Genomic DNA, 18,321 nt, shown 5'->3' on the forward strand with positions numbered 1-18,321 from the left:
ACCTCCTTTTCTCCCAGTTGTCTGGAGATGGTATCCAGCACAAGCTGTTCCATCACCTTTCCAGGGACGGAGGTGAGGCTGACAGGCCTATAATTACCCGGCTCTTCCTTCTTGCCCTTTTTGAAGACCGGAGTGACATTGGCTATCCTCCAGTCTTCAGGGACCTCCCCTGTTGTCCAGGACCTCTCAAAAATGATGGAGAGCGGTTCGGCAATGACCTCCGCCAGCTCCCTCAGCACACGTGGATGCACCCCATCAGGTCCCATGGACTTGTGGACCTTAGTACTGCCTAGGCGCTCACGCACGTCCTCTTTCCTGACTAAAGGGAAGTCTCCCATTCCCCAGACCCTCTCACTAACCTCCAGGGTGTGGGATTCCTGCAGGGGAGCCTTTTCACTGAAGACAGAAGTAAAGAAGGCATTCAGTATCTCTGCCTTCTCAGCATCCCCCGATTAAATTAAAAAACACAACAGGCATGCTTCTTTCTAACACATGCTCTAAAGTCATTTGGTCAAAATTTTCCATTTACTATCAATTGTTATACATTGCTTCAGAAATATTCTGTTCAACACTGAAGTAGCTACAGCAAAAGGGAAGGACAAAAGTCAGTTTGCTACAATAACTTTTGTTATAATTTTCAGCATCTGTAACTCTGTTGAACGCAGTAGTGCTTAAGTTCAAATGCATATTTAGAGAAACAAGAAGATACTCAGCAGTTAACTTACAGCCTTCTTCTTCTCTGCTTTGGGTGGACGTCGTTTTTTAGGTCTTGGACCATTTTCATTTTCTTCATCATCGCTCCCCTCATCTGCTTTCTGGGGTCTAAAACAGAATAGTATTTTATATTATGTCAAGTATGTAATTGAAAAAAAACCTTAAAAAGTGCAAAAAAGCAGTCTAAAATCCAGCTGATAAATATTATTCATACTTCTGCATAGGAGTTCTGTAATTTTTATTTAAAAATACCCATTATAAGACTTAATCACACTAACCTCTTAACAACTGTTCATTTTTTAAGCTGTCATGAAAAACTGCATGAGAATATACTTAACAGCCACATTATGTCTCAAGAAAGTCTGACATTAAAGCACCAGTTACCTCCTCCTCTTCTTCTTCTTTCTCTCCCCTTCTTCTTCTTCCCCATCTTGTTCACTACCACTGCCCTTCCTCTTCTTTTTCTTTCTAGACATGGGCAAATCTTCATCACTGTCATCGTTGACAAACTCATCAAATTCCCCTGCTCCTTTTTTGGAACGCTGTAACAGATAATATAAAAGCCCCACAATATGGCCTACTATTTATCTTCAAGTTAAAAACTACCAGATAGGAAGTCAGAAGCGAAGCTCTTTCTGAAAGTATTTTTCAAGACATGAAAACGCAGCCGTTCTTGTGACAACCTTCTCATGCACTCTAACCTGTTATCATTAAGAAACCAATTCCAAATTTACACTTAATATTCTCTGGCTATTTTAAACATCAAGAAGAACAGATTTTAGTAATGCCACCTTGGTCATAACTTAAGCTCTAGCTTTCAGTTTCTACACTCGGGTATTTAATCTGCACCACTTCATACAAGAGAGGTCAAGTGGCTTGAAATTAAAATTCTACACGTTTGATGTTAACCCAAGATAATATTTATTAAAGGGAAAGTGAAAGAGGAAGTTAAAAAAATTCTGTTCTACCCTGCCTCCACCACCACCACGTTTTTTCTCCTTTGATCCTTCTACTTCACCAGTGAACATAAGAATATTCTTTGTCTTCTCCACATATTGAGCTCTTTGTTCCAAAAGTTTCTTCTGCTCTTCTTTTTCTCTTAGGCGCTTCTCTTCCTGAAACAGAGAGAAAAATAACCATTACTATTACATTAGTATTTGTACTATTACATTCAAAGGTGTTCAAGCTGTCCGGGGACAAGAAACTGCAACACTTTTACAAATCTGTCACAGTACAAGGTCCATGTGGCAAAAAGGCTTTGTACAACATCTACACTACAGTAAGCAAAAGGCCTTTTTTTCTTTTTTAGGTTTTTGTTTTTTGTTTTTTCAAGAGCTCCCTCATCCAGCCTTCAGTACAGTATTTTGATGGCAAAACTTTAAAAGGCAATACCTGGATTACATTACAAAAATAAAAATATCTGTAAGGCTATGGGGTAGAATATCACTTGTTAACTACAAGTGGTTTTTTTGCTAGCACTTACTACTTCTAAGAAAACTATCTGCTTGATACTTTAATCAGTAATACCCGGTAATATCATGGAGCAATAGGAACATCTATCTTTTACTTAAATTCAATAGAACGTAACAGATCAAAACCTGTTCTTTAAGTAGTTTTTGACGAAGCAGCTCCTTTTCTTGTTCTTGCTTTGCACGCAGCTCCCTCTCTTCTTCATCCTGTTTGCGTGCCCGAGCCACGTGATACTGGGCTTGACTCAGTAAGTCAGAGCATTGCCTAGAACATGCAGTGGTTTCAAGTAAAGGAAGGTGGCAGACACACCACAAGGAGAAACAGTTTTATAAAGGATATGCATCAGAATGCTATATTTGTGACAAAAATAAGATACTTGAACTAGTACAACACACCAGGACATATTACTGAGTTAATAAATGCACCTTCTAATAAGCAAATCTATCTGTAAACTGCAATATGCAACATACAACTTCAGAACTTACTGCTTCACATTTCAACAGGCTTGAGTACAAACAATACCCTAAACAAAATTTAAAGCAGGCTAGACACCCAGAACATAAGTATTTCACGTTTCAGTAGCTGACCCAATCTATTCACCATAAGTTAACTTAAACCTCCATGAAAGCAAACTATTAAGATGACCTTTAAAGTCAAAATAGGCAGAACTAGTGATCTTTAAATACACTGTCATATTCTCCTTGATGGAAAACTTTCCATTAAAACAGCAGAAGTTTTACAGGTTTCAGCTGATGGCAGAAGACATATTTAGTGTTGTGGATTGCACAAAAATATTAGAAAAAGAAGAAAGGAAAAAAACAAAACACTAACGGGGAACAACCCTGTATTTGGATTTCTACTGTTGTGTAAAATAGACAGCTGAAATCCAGTTGAAAACCAGTTTTACTCTGGAAGACAAACAAACAAACTAAAACCAAGACAAAAGCATTCCTCTTAGCTCCTGAAAGCATTTGTTTCTTACCTGGCTTCTGTTGCAGCAAGTGCCAAATCAAATCTCATCTTATCACCCACTTTACTCAAGTAACTGAAGTACCTAGAGGAAAAAAATAAGGAAGAGCAAAAGTGGTATCAGTTACACATTTTTTGCAATTCTGCCTTAAAAGTAAGTATTAGCTCCCTAGTTAAAATCCTATGAAACTCAACAGAAGAGGACATTCACCAATTTTCTGCCTTACTGTACGCATCCACTTTTAATAGAACAGTATGCAAGTACATTCAGAGTTCTCAGATGTAAGACATTCTAGAAGTACTCCAAAGGAGAACAATAATCCAGAAAGAACTACTAGTCATTAACTATTTTGAGACCTACTTCCAAAAGTTTACAAGATGCTTTGAAAGATGTCTTTAAAAAAGCATTAAATTTGTAGAATAATTCACAATGCTTTTTCAACTATGTTCTTCTATGAACAAGTCCCCCCTAATCATATTACAAAACTCACTAAGAAATATGTATTTGCCACCTGGTCAAATAAAACTAGTTCTGGAGCAAAGCCTGAACACAGTATTTTCAGGCCCAATAGTTCTGCAAGGAACTCTAGAATGCAATACAATGTTTCACTGGATATGACTGCTTGTCTAATCAGAACCTGTGATCTATGCTGCACATTTACTGCAAGGGAACTGAAATATATTACTAAGATGAGAAATGAATCAGCTTTACCTGTGGGCTAGCTCCAGCTCTTTCACAGCATTAAGTACCTCCTTTAGATTGCTTTTCTCATCTTTCAGGACTGAGGTAGCAAGTCTTTGTAGTACTAAAGCCACATTAAACATAAGGACTGTATCACTTGGTGCAACATGTCTGGCCTGTAAATAAAAACCTATTTTTATGACACGCTACAGAAGTATACAAATAAGGTAAACAGAGATATACAGAGAATAAACACCACTGTTTCAACTCAAGACTACTGAATTTAAACAGACATAAACATGCACCAGTTCACAGCAATTTCGTTCTGTGACCTGCGATATTTTCTGCATACCTTTAACAAAGTCTGCTTACATTCCTGTAATTTCCCACATTTGAAGAGTGCCCGGGCCAGATATAACAATACTTCAGTGTTCTGATGCTTATAGAACTTTCTGAGACAGTTTTCATACTGAAACAGAAAAATCAAGAGGTGCCAATGGTTAGTTATTTTTGCTGGTTAACTCCAGTACGTTTGTGTTTCTAGGATGTATTACTGCTGATGTGCCTTTTGTTGTGTGGTTGTATTTTTTGTTTTTTGTTTTAAATCAGCATATTATGCTGCATACAGAGATGCTTTGTTCACTGATTAGAGAATCCTTCCTGCTATTCTATAGCAACAACTTGATTTTTCTGAAAACCAGCAGCAGTCTGGGAGGCTCTGTAGATGTTTAAACACAGAATACTTTGCAAGTACCATCTATTGTAACAAAGGTCAACAAACTAATTTTAAGAGCACTCACAGTTATTCTCTCTTATTTATTCATAAATTGAAAATGTAATAAATTGAAATGTAGTTCAATTTCATCTTCATACAGATGATGCAATCAGTTACAAAATAAAACCACACCTTTACCATATTCTGTCCACCTAGCTGCCTATTTCTTGTTACATTATATCTTCTTTCACACTAAAGCTGATCACTGGTGTAAAAGACCACTTGTTACTTTACGTTTTACAGCCTCAGAGTAAAGCTTCCAGCAATCATGAATCTCATGCTTTTCATTAAAAAGTGCCTTTTGTTTGCCATGCTATTAAGAAATCTTTCATAATTTTTAAACCGCCAAAATAGCAAGAAATAGAAAGCAACCTTTACTTCCAGCTCAACTACAGATAATACCCTGCACCCTAATGCAGAAATTACAGCTCATGGGTTACATGGTGCTATGAGTGTCCAATTTCACTCACTTCAAGAGTCAAAGATTTTGTGTTCAGTGTTAAGTCTGCCATGGATTTGCATGCTTTACAGTAGAGAACTCACTGCAACACCTGATATTGCACTAAGCTGTGCTGCTGTGATAAACTCATCTCCCTTTGAGTCCAGTACTGCAGACTACGGCTTGCACCAACTGCATAGCAGAATCCAGAGAACAATAAAACATCACAGTGAATATGCACATTTCTACTAAGCAGCCTCACCTAAATATATCAGCAAATAAGTACAATATTCTCCGACAAATCAAAAGGTAAGTTTCCCTACTTTATCACTAAAATTAGATGTTTCATTGGGCTTTTTGCATGTAAGAGCAGAGATGGTCGTAAAGGCAGACTCTACTCAACACAACAGAACCCAACAGATGATGTTACTAAATCCTTTCAGTAGTAGTTCACTGTAGAAGAGTAACTCTGAGGTCTTGATCAGGTATAAAAGGCCCAATATCTCTTCCTTACAACTAATCACAGAATCCTTAGAGTAGGAAGGGACCTCTGAAAGCTATTCAATGGCCTTATGCAACCTGCCCTCGAAAGTCTCTGGGGATGGGGCATCAACCACACCCCTCAGCAAGCTGTTCCAGCGCCTCACGGTAAAAGATTTCTTCCTTATATCTAACCTAAATTTTTTACCTTGAAATCATTTGCCCTTGTTCTATCACTACAGATTCTACTAAAGAGGTCCATCATAAAAAAGCTTTAGGATAGCTCTGAATTAAGTATTTTTGAGATTCTATGTTGAATAAAGCTTAACAGAACAAATTTTTCCGAGCTTCTGTCTTGCCTGGTATTTTTTTTAAGCTTGTTTGTATGCTTTCTGATCAACTAACTTAAATAGTGTGGGTAGATACTTGGAAGTTAGCTTGCTTGAGTGAGTTGAACTAGATGATCTCAAGAGATCTCTCAACATAAATTACCCATGATTTTAAGCATAGCAAGAGAAATCATGGCAGTTAGTTTTCCAAACATCTCCAACTGTTCTTGCAAACAACTGCATAAATAAGATCAGGAAGTGCTGGTACTAAAAAAATCCCAGCAGCAAGTTGTATTTACTTATTTCACTAACATCGGAAAGTAAATCACATACACTAACTACACCAACTGAAACCTCTGCAACAAAAAAGAGTTCCCAAACTAAAATTCAAACCCAATTGTATTTTAACTCTGCTACCTAAAAAAAACTATTTGGCAATTTAAGTCTATACTTGACAGCTAATAGTATTGCTAGAAATAAACCTATAAATTGTTGAAATATTATTCAGAAACTTAGCAGCTGCCAATGACAGCTAAGAACCATCCAGAAGTCATCTAACCCAACACATTATGTAGTTCAATTTAGAGATGTTACCATCTGCACAGCACTGATGTACTGTTTCTGTTCTACATAGATATGTGCCAAATTCAGCCACACATCACTGATATCTGCTGTTGCCTCTCTCACTTGGGCAAAAACATCACGAGCTTCACGGAAATATCCTTTATGCGCCAAGACAGCTCCTAAGGGGAAAGTAATATGTACAGTGTAAGCTTCCAAGTTCATGTACTACGTACTCCTGCCAAAGAAAATAAAATATTGCCTGAATCAAGTTTCCCATTAAAAACTGACATAGCTGTCATATGAAAGCTATTCTTTCATGTGCTCCACTAAATAATGTGCAGACTCTGCAAAAACAATTCTACATGTATTAAAGCATAAAACATAAGAATACCATCAACTGCAATTTAAAGGAAAACTAGTCTAGTATTCACCTATGCCATTAGCAGCATACAAGTTCTTTGGATCATTCCTGAGTACTTGCTTGTAGATTGCTAACGCACGGTCTTGATGACGTTTTTCCTGTGGAGAGAAGTATCCCAGTTGATCACTCATTGGTATAATGAAGTACTAAAAAACCTACCCAGTGTTTTTATGGACTGCAATATGTCAAAGAGGCAAAAACAAAAGCACCCTGAGTAGCCAACAAAAATTAAATAAGTAAAATCACACACACAGGATAGACAGATGCCCGTTACCTTTTCTCTGTCTCTCGTGGGCTGATGTAGAGTCTGTAACCAGACATTGCCAAGAGCCAACATGGAGTAAGTATCATTCTGTGTGGAAGGCTGCTTCAATATTCTTTCAAATTTCTTCTGTCCTGGACCCCACTCTTGTTTAGCCAAATGAAGATTACCAATCAGAGACCAAGCATCTGGATGGTCCTGAGTAAAAATTTACTGTCAATTGCAAAGGAACAATATTCCCATACAAGGTTGCTTTTCCAGGTATAAAATGCTATTTTTGTTAAATAAAATTCCACATTAAAAATAAAAAATAATTTTAAAAAGAGCAGGTTATAGCAGTTTTCACTCTTTTCCTAGTTTATATCAACAAACAAAATAGAACAACAACAGAAGGAAAACAAAATTGAAAGAATAAGTGTTAAGTATTTTCAATTAAAAAATTAAAACAGTTAAAGGGTTACGAACCTGATTTATCTGAAGTGCTTCCTTAAACCAATCAGAAGCCTCATAAAAGTTACCTTTATCCCTCGCCATAGCACCCAAGCGCAAGTAGCCTAAAAATAAAGAAAACAACAACAAACAATCAAGAAACAGATTCAAGTAATCTCAAATATGAAAAACACTAGCCACACATATATTTCAAAAGCAATCTTTTTCTTGATCTGCTAAGGACGGAATTATGACACTTCTCATGTTCTATTCAAGACGAGATGCACTATGTAGAGATGAACTTCCATTCACAATGATGATGTAGAAATGGCAAATTTCTGACAGTAACATTTAACTTACTTTACATGTTTTCACAAGTTACTAACATTCAAGAAATCTCCAATAGTGAAGGCCACATATGTTATACAATTTTTCCTCCCTCCACATTAAACAGTTCTCCCACCTCTGCAGGCTTTGCAAAGACTACCAGATATCACAGAGCAATAATAGACAAGAAGAGATAGGGCTAAGGATTAGGCAAGAGCATGCTGCAGCTTGTTGAGCAAGTGCTATCACCTTTCCTTTACAGAGAGCGTATCAGATTGGATACTTGGAAACAAGAAGAGTAAAGCAAAGAGGAAAAAAGCCACTGCACTGATGCCCTCAACAGCTCTTCTTCTGTGGAAGAAGGCCGAGGGTCCAAGGTAGAGAGCATTTGGTATAATCACTATATTTCCACCAATGTAAGCAGGTAGGGTTGCAGAGGCTGGGCATACTGAGCAGGTAATCTTGATTGCACCTGAGCACTGAAGTGCGAAGGGTTTTGGGGAGAGAAGCAAGGGGAGCAGTAAGGGACTAAGTCTAGACAAGCTAGTCTTGCTAGATTTTTTGAGTACAGTAAAAAGCTACCAATAATCAGAACTCTTATGTCTGGAGACTGGACTAAAAGAATCATTCAGGCCTTAAAAAAAAATATAGAGAAAATGGTAGGTAAGAAGGCCCTACAACTACTGTGAAAAGAAGTGAGGACAGACATAAAGAGACCAGAAGACACTGAATTGAAAGTTTTTTTGTATTTTAAGAAAGACTGTGGAACTAAAATACCAAATGTTTCTTACAATCAACATAATTAGGATGTTCTCTTAAAATGTTTTTGTACAGTTTTTCCGCTTCGTGAAATTCACACATCGCCTCATACAGTCTGGCAAGGTTATAGGATGTTGTTACAGAGATAGCATTGTAATAATGCTCATCATGTTCAGCTTCTGCTTTTGCACGATCCAGTGATGCCAAAAAATATTTCTAAAGTATAAAAAGAGAAAAAGAATAAAACACTCCAGAATGTTCTTAGAGGAAAACTTCTGAGTGATCATAAAATTCTATTCAAACTTTCAATAATTACATACCTTTGCTTCTCCTAAGTTTCCCAGTCTGAAGTGCAGAGCACCCACGTTATTCAAAATCTCTGGTGGGACGTCAGCCTGCACTTTCTCTTGCAGAATGCGTGTGGCTGTACCATAAGCTGACAGTGCACCCTGTGCAAATAAAAAGCAGATGCAAGAAAGAGGAGAATGAGTTTTGTGTGCTCTTATAAAAAGCATATATGTAATTCCTTCAGTGTTTATTATCAATTACCTGTATGTCAGTCTGTTCTAGAATTTGGGCTAACTCAATCCATGCCTCTACATCATCAGGATATTGCTCTGTGACCTTCTTTAGATGTCCCTGAGAAACAGCAGAAAATAATCATACTTTTTCATGGACACCAAAATTGTTAAACCTCAACTAAAGAGCAAAGTTATTTGCTAGTTTCCTTCTTTGCTATTTTCCTCTTCTTTGCAGAATGTAATATAGGTTTTAAAGTTTTAGAGAAGTGGAAAACACTAAGTGTCACACCAATGTAAGAAGCTAGAAAGCGATGGCTATTATTATGTGCATGCATTTAAACAATATTAGATCAAAAAATATTTTATTAAATGAAAAAGCAAAACCACATTAACAATGTTTTTTCAGGTAAGCCATGACAAGTGGTTTCTAGAAATCCCAGTCAACTTTAAATCTTTAGGAAATCACTACTAAATTTGGGAAGTATTCTGCCTTTTAATAGTAAGTAGGCAAAGGGCTAGGGCTCGTCTGAATTTCTGAAGTTGCTTTATCCAGAGACCAGTAGGAGCCCCAGTTCTGTTCAGAAGTTGTAGCTCTCCACAGATAAGAGGATCTCACATTACAGTAAATATAAAATATAGTATATTCAGAGTCAAGTAACCCTGAGTTTCATGCACCTTGAAAATCAGACTTTAAAAAAGGGTCTCTACTTTAAGTTATGCTCTTGTATGTAAAAGCACAATGCTGGCAGAAGCACAACTCACCTTTGCAATATCCCTTTTCTCCTGGTCTTCTGAAGCTGCATAAAGAGATCCAAGGATTTTCATAGTCTCATAATTGTTAGGATAGGCTTTCAAAACTTTTTCAAAGCATTGTGACGCATTTTCCTTGTCCCCTCTATAAATGTACATTTGACCCAATCCAAAAAATGGAAGTACAAAAGAAGATGAGGCGAACTGAGTGGCTTGGTAGTAATATTGGAAAGCTTGATCATAATCTTCCTAAATAAAAATTAAAGAAACAGCAGGTAGTGCTTTCACATGTAAGCTTTTTTCGAACATTTAAACAAGAATTTTAGGTGTAAAACCTCAAAGAGGGAGCTTTTAAAAGGTTTCCTACCTGTACGTGAAAAGACCTAGCCAGCTGGTAACAACTCTCCGCCTGCATTGCTTCAACTTCAGTATTATGAAAAGCATGAAGAGCCAAGTGTTGTACTTTACCGTAATCCTAAATAAATGAATATGAAAGCCTTTTTATTTAGTCAAGTCATATATTATTTACACAAGAATACACAGCAAATAAAGGAAAGTTTTAGCCATATCATTACTAAATAACAACAGATTTAGTTTTAGAGGTTCCTATTCTCTCTTTAATCCTTATCTTTTACGGATTTTAAAACCCAGAAGGGAGAAGGAAAAACAAACAACAAGAAAACGGAAATCCCTTTGGGAGATATAAGTGAGCTTGATTTAAGAAATACATGTACTATTTTTGGCCTTCTTATGAAAAACTTATGAAAAAAATTAAGTTAAAAACTTAATGCATATTCATCTATATTATCAATTCCATATACTGTACCACCTAGCCTGATGAAATGAGATCAAACCTAACACTGGAATTCTTTCTGCTTGGAGGTTATTAAATATTTGACTGTAAAATTCCACAGACCACTTACCTTCTTGAAGAAGAAGTGGTTAGCCAAGTGATTCAGCACCATTGGATTACTGGGATCAATTGTGTAAGCCCTGGAGAGGAGCTGGACACCGTTCTTGATGGAATCAGCCTAAATGAAACATTCAGAGGTATCAGCAGCATCTCAATAGCTTTATCTTATTAAGAATTTAAAAACTATTATTCAGTTGAACACTGCTGCAGGAACTCTAACAGAGCCTGTGTGCTAGGCTCTCAAAAGAAAAAGAAAATGCAGCTACCAGCTTTTCTACCTGCAGCATAAAGATGGGAAGTAAAAAATGAAGCCATCAGATAGGGTGCGGAAGAGGAAAAAAAGAAACAAGCAAACAACAATAGTGAAGAAAAAAAAGTATTACTTTCTAGGGAGAAAAAAAAAGAATCATGTAGCCTTAGTGTCCTTTGCCATTTCAGTTGCACACCTCTGATAGCCTTCTTTCTACTGTTCAGCATCTCTAGATCTTGTGTGGTTTTGGTCTCAACCCTTTGAATGATTCATTAAACAGAGAAGTGAAAATGTTGTCATGTTCAAATTCTAAATAAGAATTTCTGATACTGAATTAAGAACTACTGAAATTAAGTTCTAATTTTTAAAATGGCAGAAGTTTGACTTAGTGATATTACTCTAAGAGCATATGCTTTTATATAGAGGCCTAATTTTAAATAAAGCCTTCTACGAGTGCACATTTGACTTGATGACAAGTTCAAATCCAAAGCTGACACAGTAAGTGCCATTTTTTGGGAATGTTGCTGAGATATATATCACAAGCATAAGATCTTAAATCTGTAGGTATTTAATAACAGGAAAAGGAACAAAAAAAATTATATAGTACTAATAATCTAGTAATAAACTGATGTCTTGGTCTCATAAATCTGAAGTCCAACAGGCATGCAAACAAATTTCATTTTAATAAAGGCAGTATCTGTCCAGTTTTATTTATCACAAAAATATAGACTGGCTAGGAGATACGGAATCATTCTTGCTTAACTTTCAAAGGCAAAAAAGGTTTTATAATCATGTTAAGTCTGATTTTTCCAGTAATTTGGATCTCACGTCCAGTTTCAAATAAACTCAGTGAATGGGCAGAGGTCTCAAAGCTCCTAGGCACTGTCATGAAATGAAACCAAAGAGAAGACAAACTCCAGAGAGAACACAGCGTAATCTCAACCCTCATTTGACCTCATAGTATCTTTAAGGATGGAGAAACATTGCCAATATCTAAACACAGGAGAAATCAATTAAAAGTTTGTACCTCAGCAAAATCTAATGTTATGCTAACACTGCAGTGCAAATCGTGGAAACAGAGATAAAGCACAGATGATACCTCAGAAAAAAAGTGGGTTTGAGTGGGTTTTTAATCACAGCTTTGCAAAGTTTAAGGGGACTTAGGAGATTTAACAAATTTTCAGGGAATCAAACATGAAAAATAGCAGGTTTCATCAGTTTCTTCCCCACTGAATTATTTGTTATGATCTGTTAGAATATTTTTGGTTGTCCCTAGAGCTTTATGGGGAAAAAACCTCTCCTACTCACATTTACTTAAATTGCTTATGGAAGTCTAAAATAATTTTTTCTCATGACTTTGTAAACTAAGTCATTTTCAGATATTCTGTTCTAAAAAAAGTTCTTTCCTAGAGAGCTATGTGTTCTACAGAAAGCAATACTGGAACAATATTAAGTATTAGCAACATACGACTATACAAGAAAGGTTGGTAATTTATTTGTTTATTTACTTATTTAAAAGCTTAAAGGTCCCATTTTCCACTGATAACTTTCTTAGCATAGACTGACCATTTCAGATCTCAAGATCTCAAGTTAAGTTTTATGACAGTATGGTTTCCTAGTGATCAACACCTAGAGATACAACATCTTGATTTCATCAGCCTAGTTAAAATTTGTTGATTCCTTGGTTTACTATGGAGTGTATGTTCCAAGTTAGCTTGAGCACAACTTGCACAGTTGTAAGAAAGGTTATGTTCCATAAAGCCTTGGAAGCCTGGGACGGATCTCCTAGGACCACATCTTTTATTGTGATCTTCCTGCTAGTTGATGCTCTTTCAGAAAAAAATCCTGATGCTCTGGATACAGCTGTCATCGAAACAAGGTCTCCAAGTACCTGGGAACTTTCACATCATCTTGAATACAAACTCATGTACTTAGACATTTGAAACTTCAAGAAGGTTAAGCAAGGCTGACTATTAGATATGCAACTACTGCTCACTAAAGATTTTAAAAATCACCATTTCCATATTGGAATTGTATTCACACATCTCATCAGGGACTTTCTGTGCTTAGAAAAGCACCTCTATAAGCAACAAAATTGACTGCTTTTAACTAAAGAAAGTTATTCAGCACGTACCTTAAGTACAAACCTACAGCATCATTCAACAGTAACACAGGCTGAAATGATTTAATCACGTATTTTTGTACCTCTATTAAAACCTGGAGTGCCCCTCAAATGATAAAAACTTCGCCATTTCAAGTGAATATGGCTTATAATTAAGTCAGACCCACCTCTTTATTATTGAGTTCCAGGACAGCCAGTCCAACCAAAGCTCCAACACATTTTGAATTTAGTTCCAGAGCTCTGCTGAATGCCAAGCGAGCTTTTTCCAACTTGTTCAGTTTCACAAAGCAATGACCCATACCTAATCGAACCTCAGCTGGAGAACAAGATGGCACCATTCAGAATCCCAAAATTTCAACAACTTTATTTTATTTTTTTAAACATACAGAGCAGAAATACTTTTTTAAAACCTGTAAAGCCTTCTAGTGATCTGTTGTTTTAAAGGACAGCCTCCCTCACTCAGTAGCAAAGTTAATTTCTCCAGGTTTCTTCGTAAGATTTCACCAGACTGCCATACGTCTTTAAAATACTCAAACAACAATCAAATAAAATATTACTTCTATGAAAATGTAACAAAAATAACTAAGAAAGACATGAAAAAATTGTCAGATGAAAGGGCAAGTGTCTTGGGCAGGTTAAAGTTCACCTGAGAGTAGGAAGCCTTCAGAAAACAGTCAAATTAACAAGTTTGCTAGGCATTCTGCCTCAAACAATCGATTCACTGTTAGCAAGATGCTGTTTATCATCCTCTAACTTCCATGATCTGTGCAGAGAAGCTAATATAGAGGACTTATATTGTCTTGCTCTTTCAGGACTACAAATACAGAAACATTTATATATAGTGAGAATAAAATATGTTAGTTTCAAAGTATGGCTTAAATTTCTACATTTATTTTAGCAGCAGTGATTCTTACACTAACCCAGATTACAGAATGCACATCACCTTTGTAGAAGCCTTTTTCAGATAAGTTCAGAAAAAGCATACCACAACCCTCAGAAGATTTTAGAGCATTTATGATCCCAATGCAAATATCCTTTACTACTATGATTATTTCTAAACCACATGCATAGCTTTTACAGCTTTTCCAGATTTCTGCATTAAGAAAACCATACAATACAATAAAAAGACTTATCATAGAGTATGGGTAGAATTCTATATTTCATGTTGTTTCATTACTAATGCTAATGCACTGACAAAATTTCCTTAACCCTTATTCAGGAGCTTGTAGTCTTGAGCAGTACTTTCGTCCCTACTCCACACAATTTTAATACACAACTTCTCATTTTTTTTAACTGCTGTAGAAGGTAATAAGTGGGGAAAAAAAATATAGGCATCTTTCTCAACATGATTTTTTTCTCTAACAATTAAGTAGCACGCCAAGTCAAGAAACATCTCGACTCTCCAAGAGGATGAAGGGTTTTTTTTGTGGTAGCTGTGGGAATGGTTTTGGTGGATCTTTTGGACAGAACACAAATAAGCCCAGAGATATGTGAATTAGGGAGATCTGAGTTAGATGCTTCCACTAGCAAATGGTTTCTGTCTTACCTGGACAACCTGGATTGGTACGCAGCGCTTTCTTGTAGTATGCAAGGGCTCCTCTATAATCTTTCTTGTTGAAAGAAATGCACGCTTTACCTGTTAAAACATATGCATCAGCTACAAATTAATCAGAAACATAAACAAAGCTGTTGTAAATCAGTATGTATAATTTACTGAACATGCACTGTATCAGCTTTCAAAAGCTACAATTAAAAAACTAACAGAAAATTCAGACAACCACAGCTCTTTTGGTATCTTTGATGATGTCAAATATAAAATAACATTGGAATACATCAATTTACACTTTCCTGGCTTCCTGCGTAAACTTAATTCTTTCCTAGTGCACAATAAAGACACTTAGTAAGCCTAGATTAATTAGTGAGTAAAGAAAAATAAATATACATAATGCATTTCCAGTCAAAAGCATATACTTCTTCATCCCCTTCTTTCTCTCTCTGCTTACATACATATCACTTTCCTAAGCACACAGCTTATTCCAAAACTCAAGTAGAGAAATCAGGGATTTTTTATTTTTATTTATTTATTTATTTTTACACAAATATTCATAAACTCATACCAAGAAGGGCTGGAATATTATTTGGAGACTGGTTAAGCACAAAATGGAACTGCGCATCAGCCTGGTCCATCTTATCACCTTCAAGCAGACAAAAACAGGCTCTTCCCAGCAAGTGATTCTAGATAAAGAAAACAAAATATCCACAACATTTATCTTCATAAAATATGAAGGTCAGACCATGGGAAAGGTTATTTAGCTGTGCAATGAGATTTTTTCAATGATTAACTTATTTAATCATTGCATCAGGATAAACAAAATCAAAAAGGGTGTTTAAACAGGTAATAAATGTCTCACACTTCACATGTCATCAAGCAAAAGAATAACAACCAACCTCGCCTTCCCAAACACACAAAAGTTGATGCATATATTTCTGTTAGGTGTCCCCAGCTAGAGATAAGTAATTATTCTGGTAGCACCACACACTCATTTCAGATATTTTCAAGTTTTATGCCAGAGTTAAAAGCCTAAGCATTTTCGACTTTCCCTATAGTGAATCAATATTTGCTTTCTTTAGAAGAACTTTTTGAATTCACACAGAAAATATGTTGAAATTAAGCTGAAAAGAATCATTAAAAATTTTACAAACATGCTTTTTACACAGATTCTTTTTACCTGATCATACATGATGATTTTGTCAGCCATAGTATATAATAAGGTAGCTTGTGTAATGAGTTCCTTCTTGTTATCCTTGTTCTTCTCCTTTCGAGCCTGCTGTACATAATATGCTGCCAGAGTATCCAGACAAGTCATTTGATCTTTTTCATGATCTCTATAGTCCAAGTTCCCATCTATGCGTGCAGCTTCCAACAGCTTCACAAAATCTTCTGTTTTTCCTTGTTTGTAGTATTCCAGCTGTAAAACATACATGATTTTAATGGACAGTCCCATAAGCCACATAAATAAAGCAATAATATTATATTATGATATTAGCAATGTTTTTCCTATCACCATTCCAACTTAGTTTTTCAGAAGTCTTACAACTATTTTTCCTCTGAACTTTTGTACTTCTGCATGCTTCCCCGTACTTTCATCAGTACAAATAATGCACTCCATTTTTTAATGTAGTACATAATCAAAGACGTGAAATGGCAAAAATATGGAAAAAAAAACAACCCAGGAGGACGGGGATCGAGCAGCCTTGTTTCATGAGAAAAGACAAAGTTAAAAATGCTAACATGTCAATTTGGAAGTACCAAATAGTCAAATTAAGTTCCGAATTCAATTATCCCTGGTCATAACATTAAGTGGAATTCTTTGATAAATTAAATACACAGTTGAGCATATACTCACCGCCAAGGCGATCCATATGTGCAGTTGTGTGTGTTCCTGTTTCAGTATACTTATAACTTCATCACCCTCAGGTAATTGATCAAAGTCAAGCTCAATGACCTACAACAAACAACGCAGACCTTCTTCTCATAAAGTATTAACAGTGTTATTCATCCTTGAGCTCAAAGCAAGCTGGACATTTTAGCACACAAAACAAACAATTCTATTCACACAAAGTAGTGGAGAAAGGAGCGATGATGTTTTTTATTCTGGAAAGTACAAAAGTGTTGGCCTCTCACAAATATCTGAGAAAAGAGTTAGTGTTAGGGATACTGGTCAGAGATGAGTTACTAACTTAACTTTTTTCACTGTATATGTCAGGCTTTGGAATTTCATACTTCAGCTAACAATCAGCTAACCAACTTGCCTTCAGACACATTCCTTCAAGAACTGCTCTATTTTTAAACCACTTTCTACAGGTAAAACAAAGTTCTGTGACATAGTTAAAATAATCCAAGGAATAGGGTATTACAGAATCCATTTCTAAGATATATCTAAGAACAGTGCAATTTTCCACTATGCCCAAATTAATGAAGAGGTTATTCACATGGCAAACATGACAGAATAAATTTCTGATCACTAATAACTACACTTATAATGAGCAAACGATAGAATCACAGAATCATCTGACCCTTTAGGTCATCAAGTCCAATTCCCCCGCAACAAACATGGCTGCCTACAGCTAGAGCAGGCTGATGTCAAGAACTTTCACCATTACATCATTATTTAACAAGCACAATTTCATTAAGTGGGTTTACACTTTTGATATGAAAACTGAGGAAAAAGGAACAAATGCTCTCAAGGTAGAATGTCCATTTAAGGTGTAACACCATTTAAATATCTCTCTGCTGTTACCTCGTACTGTATGTGATATTCATCATCCATCACTACAACTTCACAGTGAGAAAGCAACACAGCAGTTATAGCCAGGTCTGTCCTGCTGTTACCTACACAGGGACTCCCATCCCCATGGTTGAGTTAGAGCCACTCAGTTTATAAGGACTTCGATTTTACAAGGTTGCTATTATAAAATGGTATATTACAGCAGTCCTTAGAGATTAATGCAGAACCTCAGGACTCAAGTCATCCTTAATCGTAACTTGAAGAGCACCGAGCTCATCCACTCATGCTGACACCCACAGCTGAAGTTTCTGTCAGAGAACGATAACTCCTCTCCCATGCAACGCACAGAGAACGCAGCAGTGCTTTGTGAGCCGTATACACACTACAGCAGTTACAAGGAAACTTGCTGAAGTCGGTACAAGCAGCTAACGCATACAAAACAACGCGCTGTGGGAGAGCAAATGGCTTCTCCTGCTTCCCTTGCCCTCTCTCACGGCGGTGTGAAGGACACCGGACCGAACACCCGGCCGTGCCCAGCCGCTCTCTGTCAGCAGCCGGCCCACAGCGAGCCGCACGGGGAGCGCCCGGCACACATTTCACATCGCGAGCCCTCCCGCCCCAAGAGCAGGCCGCGCCTCCGCCTCCCGGCCCCGACTCGCCTCATCGGTGTCCCGCAGGGGGATCTCGATAGATCCCCGCGACATGATAGCGATGACAACGGCGCGGGCGCCGCCAGCCGCCGAGTTCCGCCGGACCGCCGGCCTTCACCGCGCTACGGCAACGACGCGCGCACTTCCGCTCACACACCGAGTGACCCGGACGTGCTCGGGCGGCCCCGCCACGCCCCCGAGGCGCG

At 37.1% G+C, this 18,321-nt stretch overlaps 2 protein-coding genes across 2 annotated transcripts in view; one reads left to right on the plus strand and one right to left on the minus strand.

The window, feature by feature from the left end:
- Positions 1–680: 680 nt before the first annotated feature.
- LOC100543206 (RNA polymerase-associated protein CTR9 homolog) lies at positions 681–18,282 on the minus strand. The gene is made up of 23 exons (XM_010710954.3): positions 18,125–18,282; positions 16,584–16,682; positions 15,906–16,145; positions 15,294–15,411; positions 14,723–14,812; positions 13,344–13,492; positions 10,815–10,922; positions 10,259–10,366; positions 9,904–10,140; positions 9,170–9,259; positions 8,941–9,069; positions 8,653–8,836; positions 7,571–7,659; positions 7,118–7,303; positions 6,854–6,941; positions 6,453–6,601; positions 4,188–4,304; positions 3,866–4,011; positions 3,167–3,238; positions 2,313–2,448; positions 1,683–1,829; positions 1,099–1,256; positions 681–822 (listed from the first exon to the last, which is right to left on the minus strand). The coding sequence occupies exons 1-23, from the start codon at positions 18,167–18,169 to the stop codon at positions 717–719; spliced, it is 2,991 nt and encodes a 996-aa protein (XP_010709256.1). The 5' UTR covers positions 18,170–18,282; the 3' UTR covers positions 681–716.
- Positions 18,168–18,321, plus strand: part of EIF4G2 (eukaryotic translation initiation factor 4 gamma 2) — an 11,499-nt gene continuing 11,345 nt past the window's right edge. Inside the window, exon 1 of the mRNA XM_010710988.3 lies at positions 18,168–18,316. Within this exon, the coding sequence (XP_010709290.1) occupies positions 18,168–18,316 (149 nt within the window). The remainder of the gene's footprint in view (positions 18,317–18,321) is intronic.

Source organism: Meleagris gallopavo, chromosome 5, assembly GCF_000146605.3.
Source record: "Meleagris gallopavo isolate NT-WF06-2002-E0010 breed Aviagen turkey brand Nicholas breeding stock chromosome 5, Turkey_5.1, whole genome shotgun sequence".
Taxonomy (NCBI): domain Eukaryota; kingdom Metazoa; phylum Chordata; class Aves; order Galliformes; family Phasianidae; genus Meleagris; species Meleagris gallopavo.

Coding starts and splice junctions, on each gene's coding strand:
- LOC100543206 (XM_010710954.3), bottom strand. CDS start 18,169: ATGTCGCGGGGATCTATCGAGATCCCCCTGCGGGACACCGATGAG. Junction 16,683..18,124: donor CCCTGCGGGACACCGATGAG/GCGAGTCGGGGC, acceptor TGTTTGTTGTAG/GTCATTGAGCTTGACTTTGA. Junction 4,305..6,452: donor ACATCAGTGCTGTGCAGATG/GTAACATCTCTA, acceptor TTTCTGTTTCAG/TATGAAAACTGTCTCAGAAA.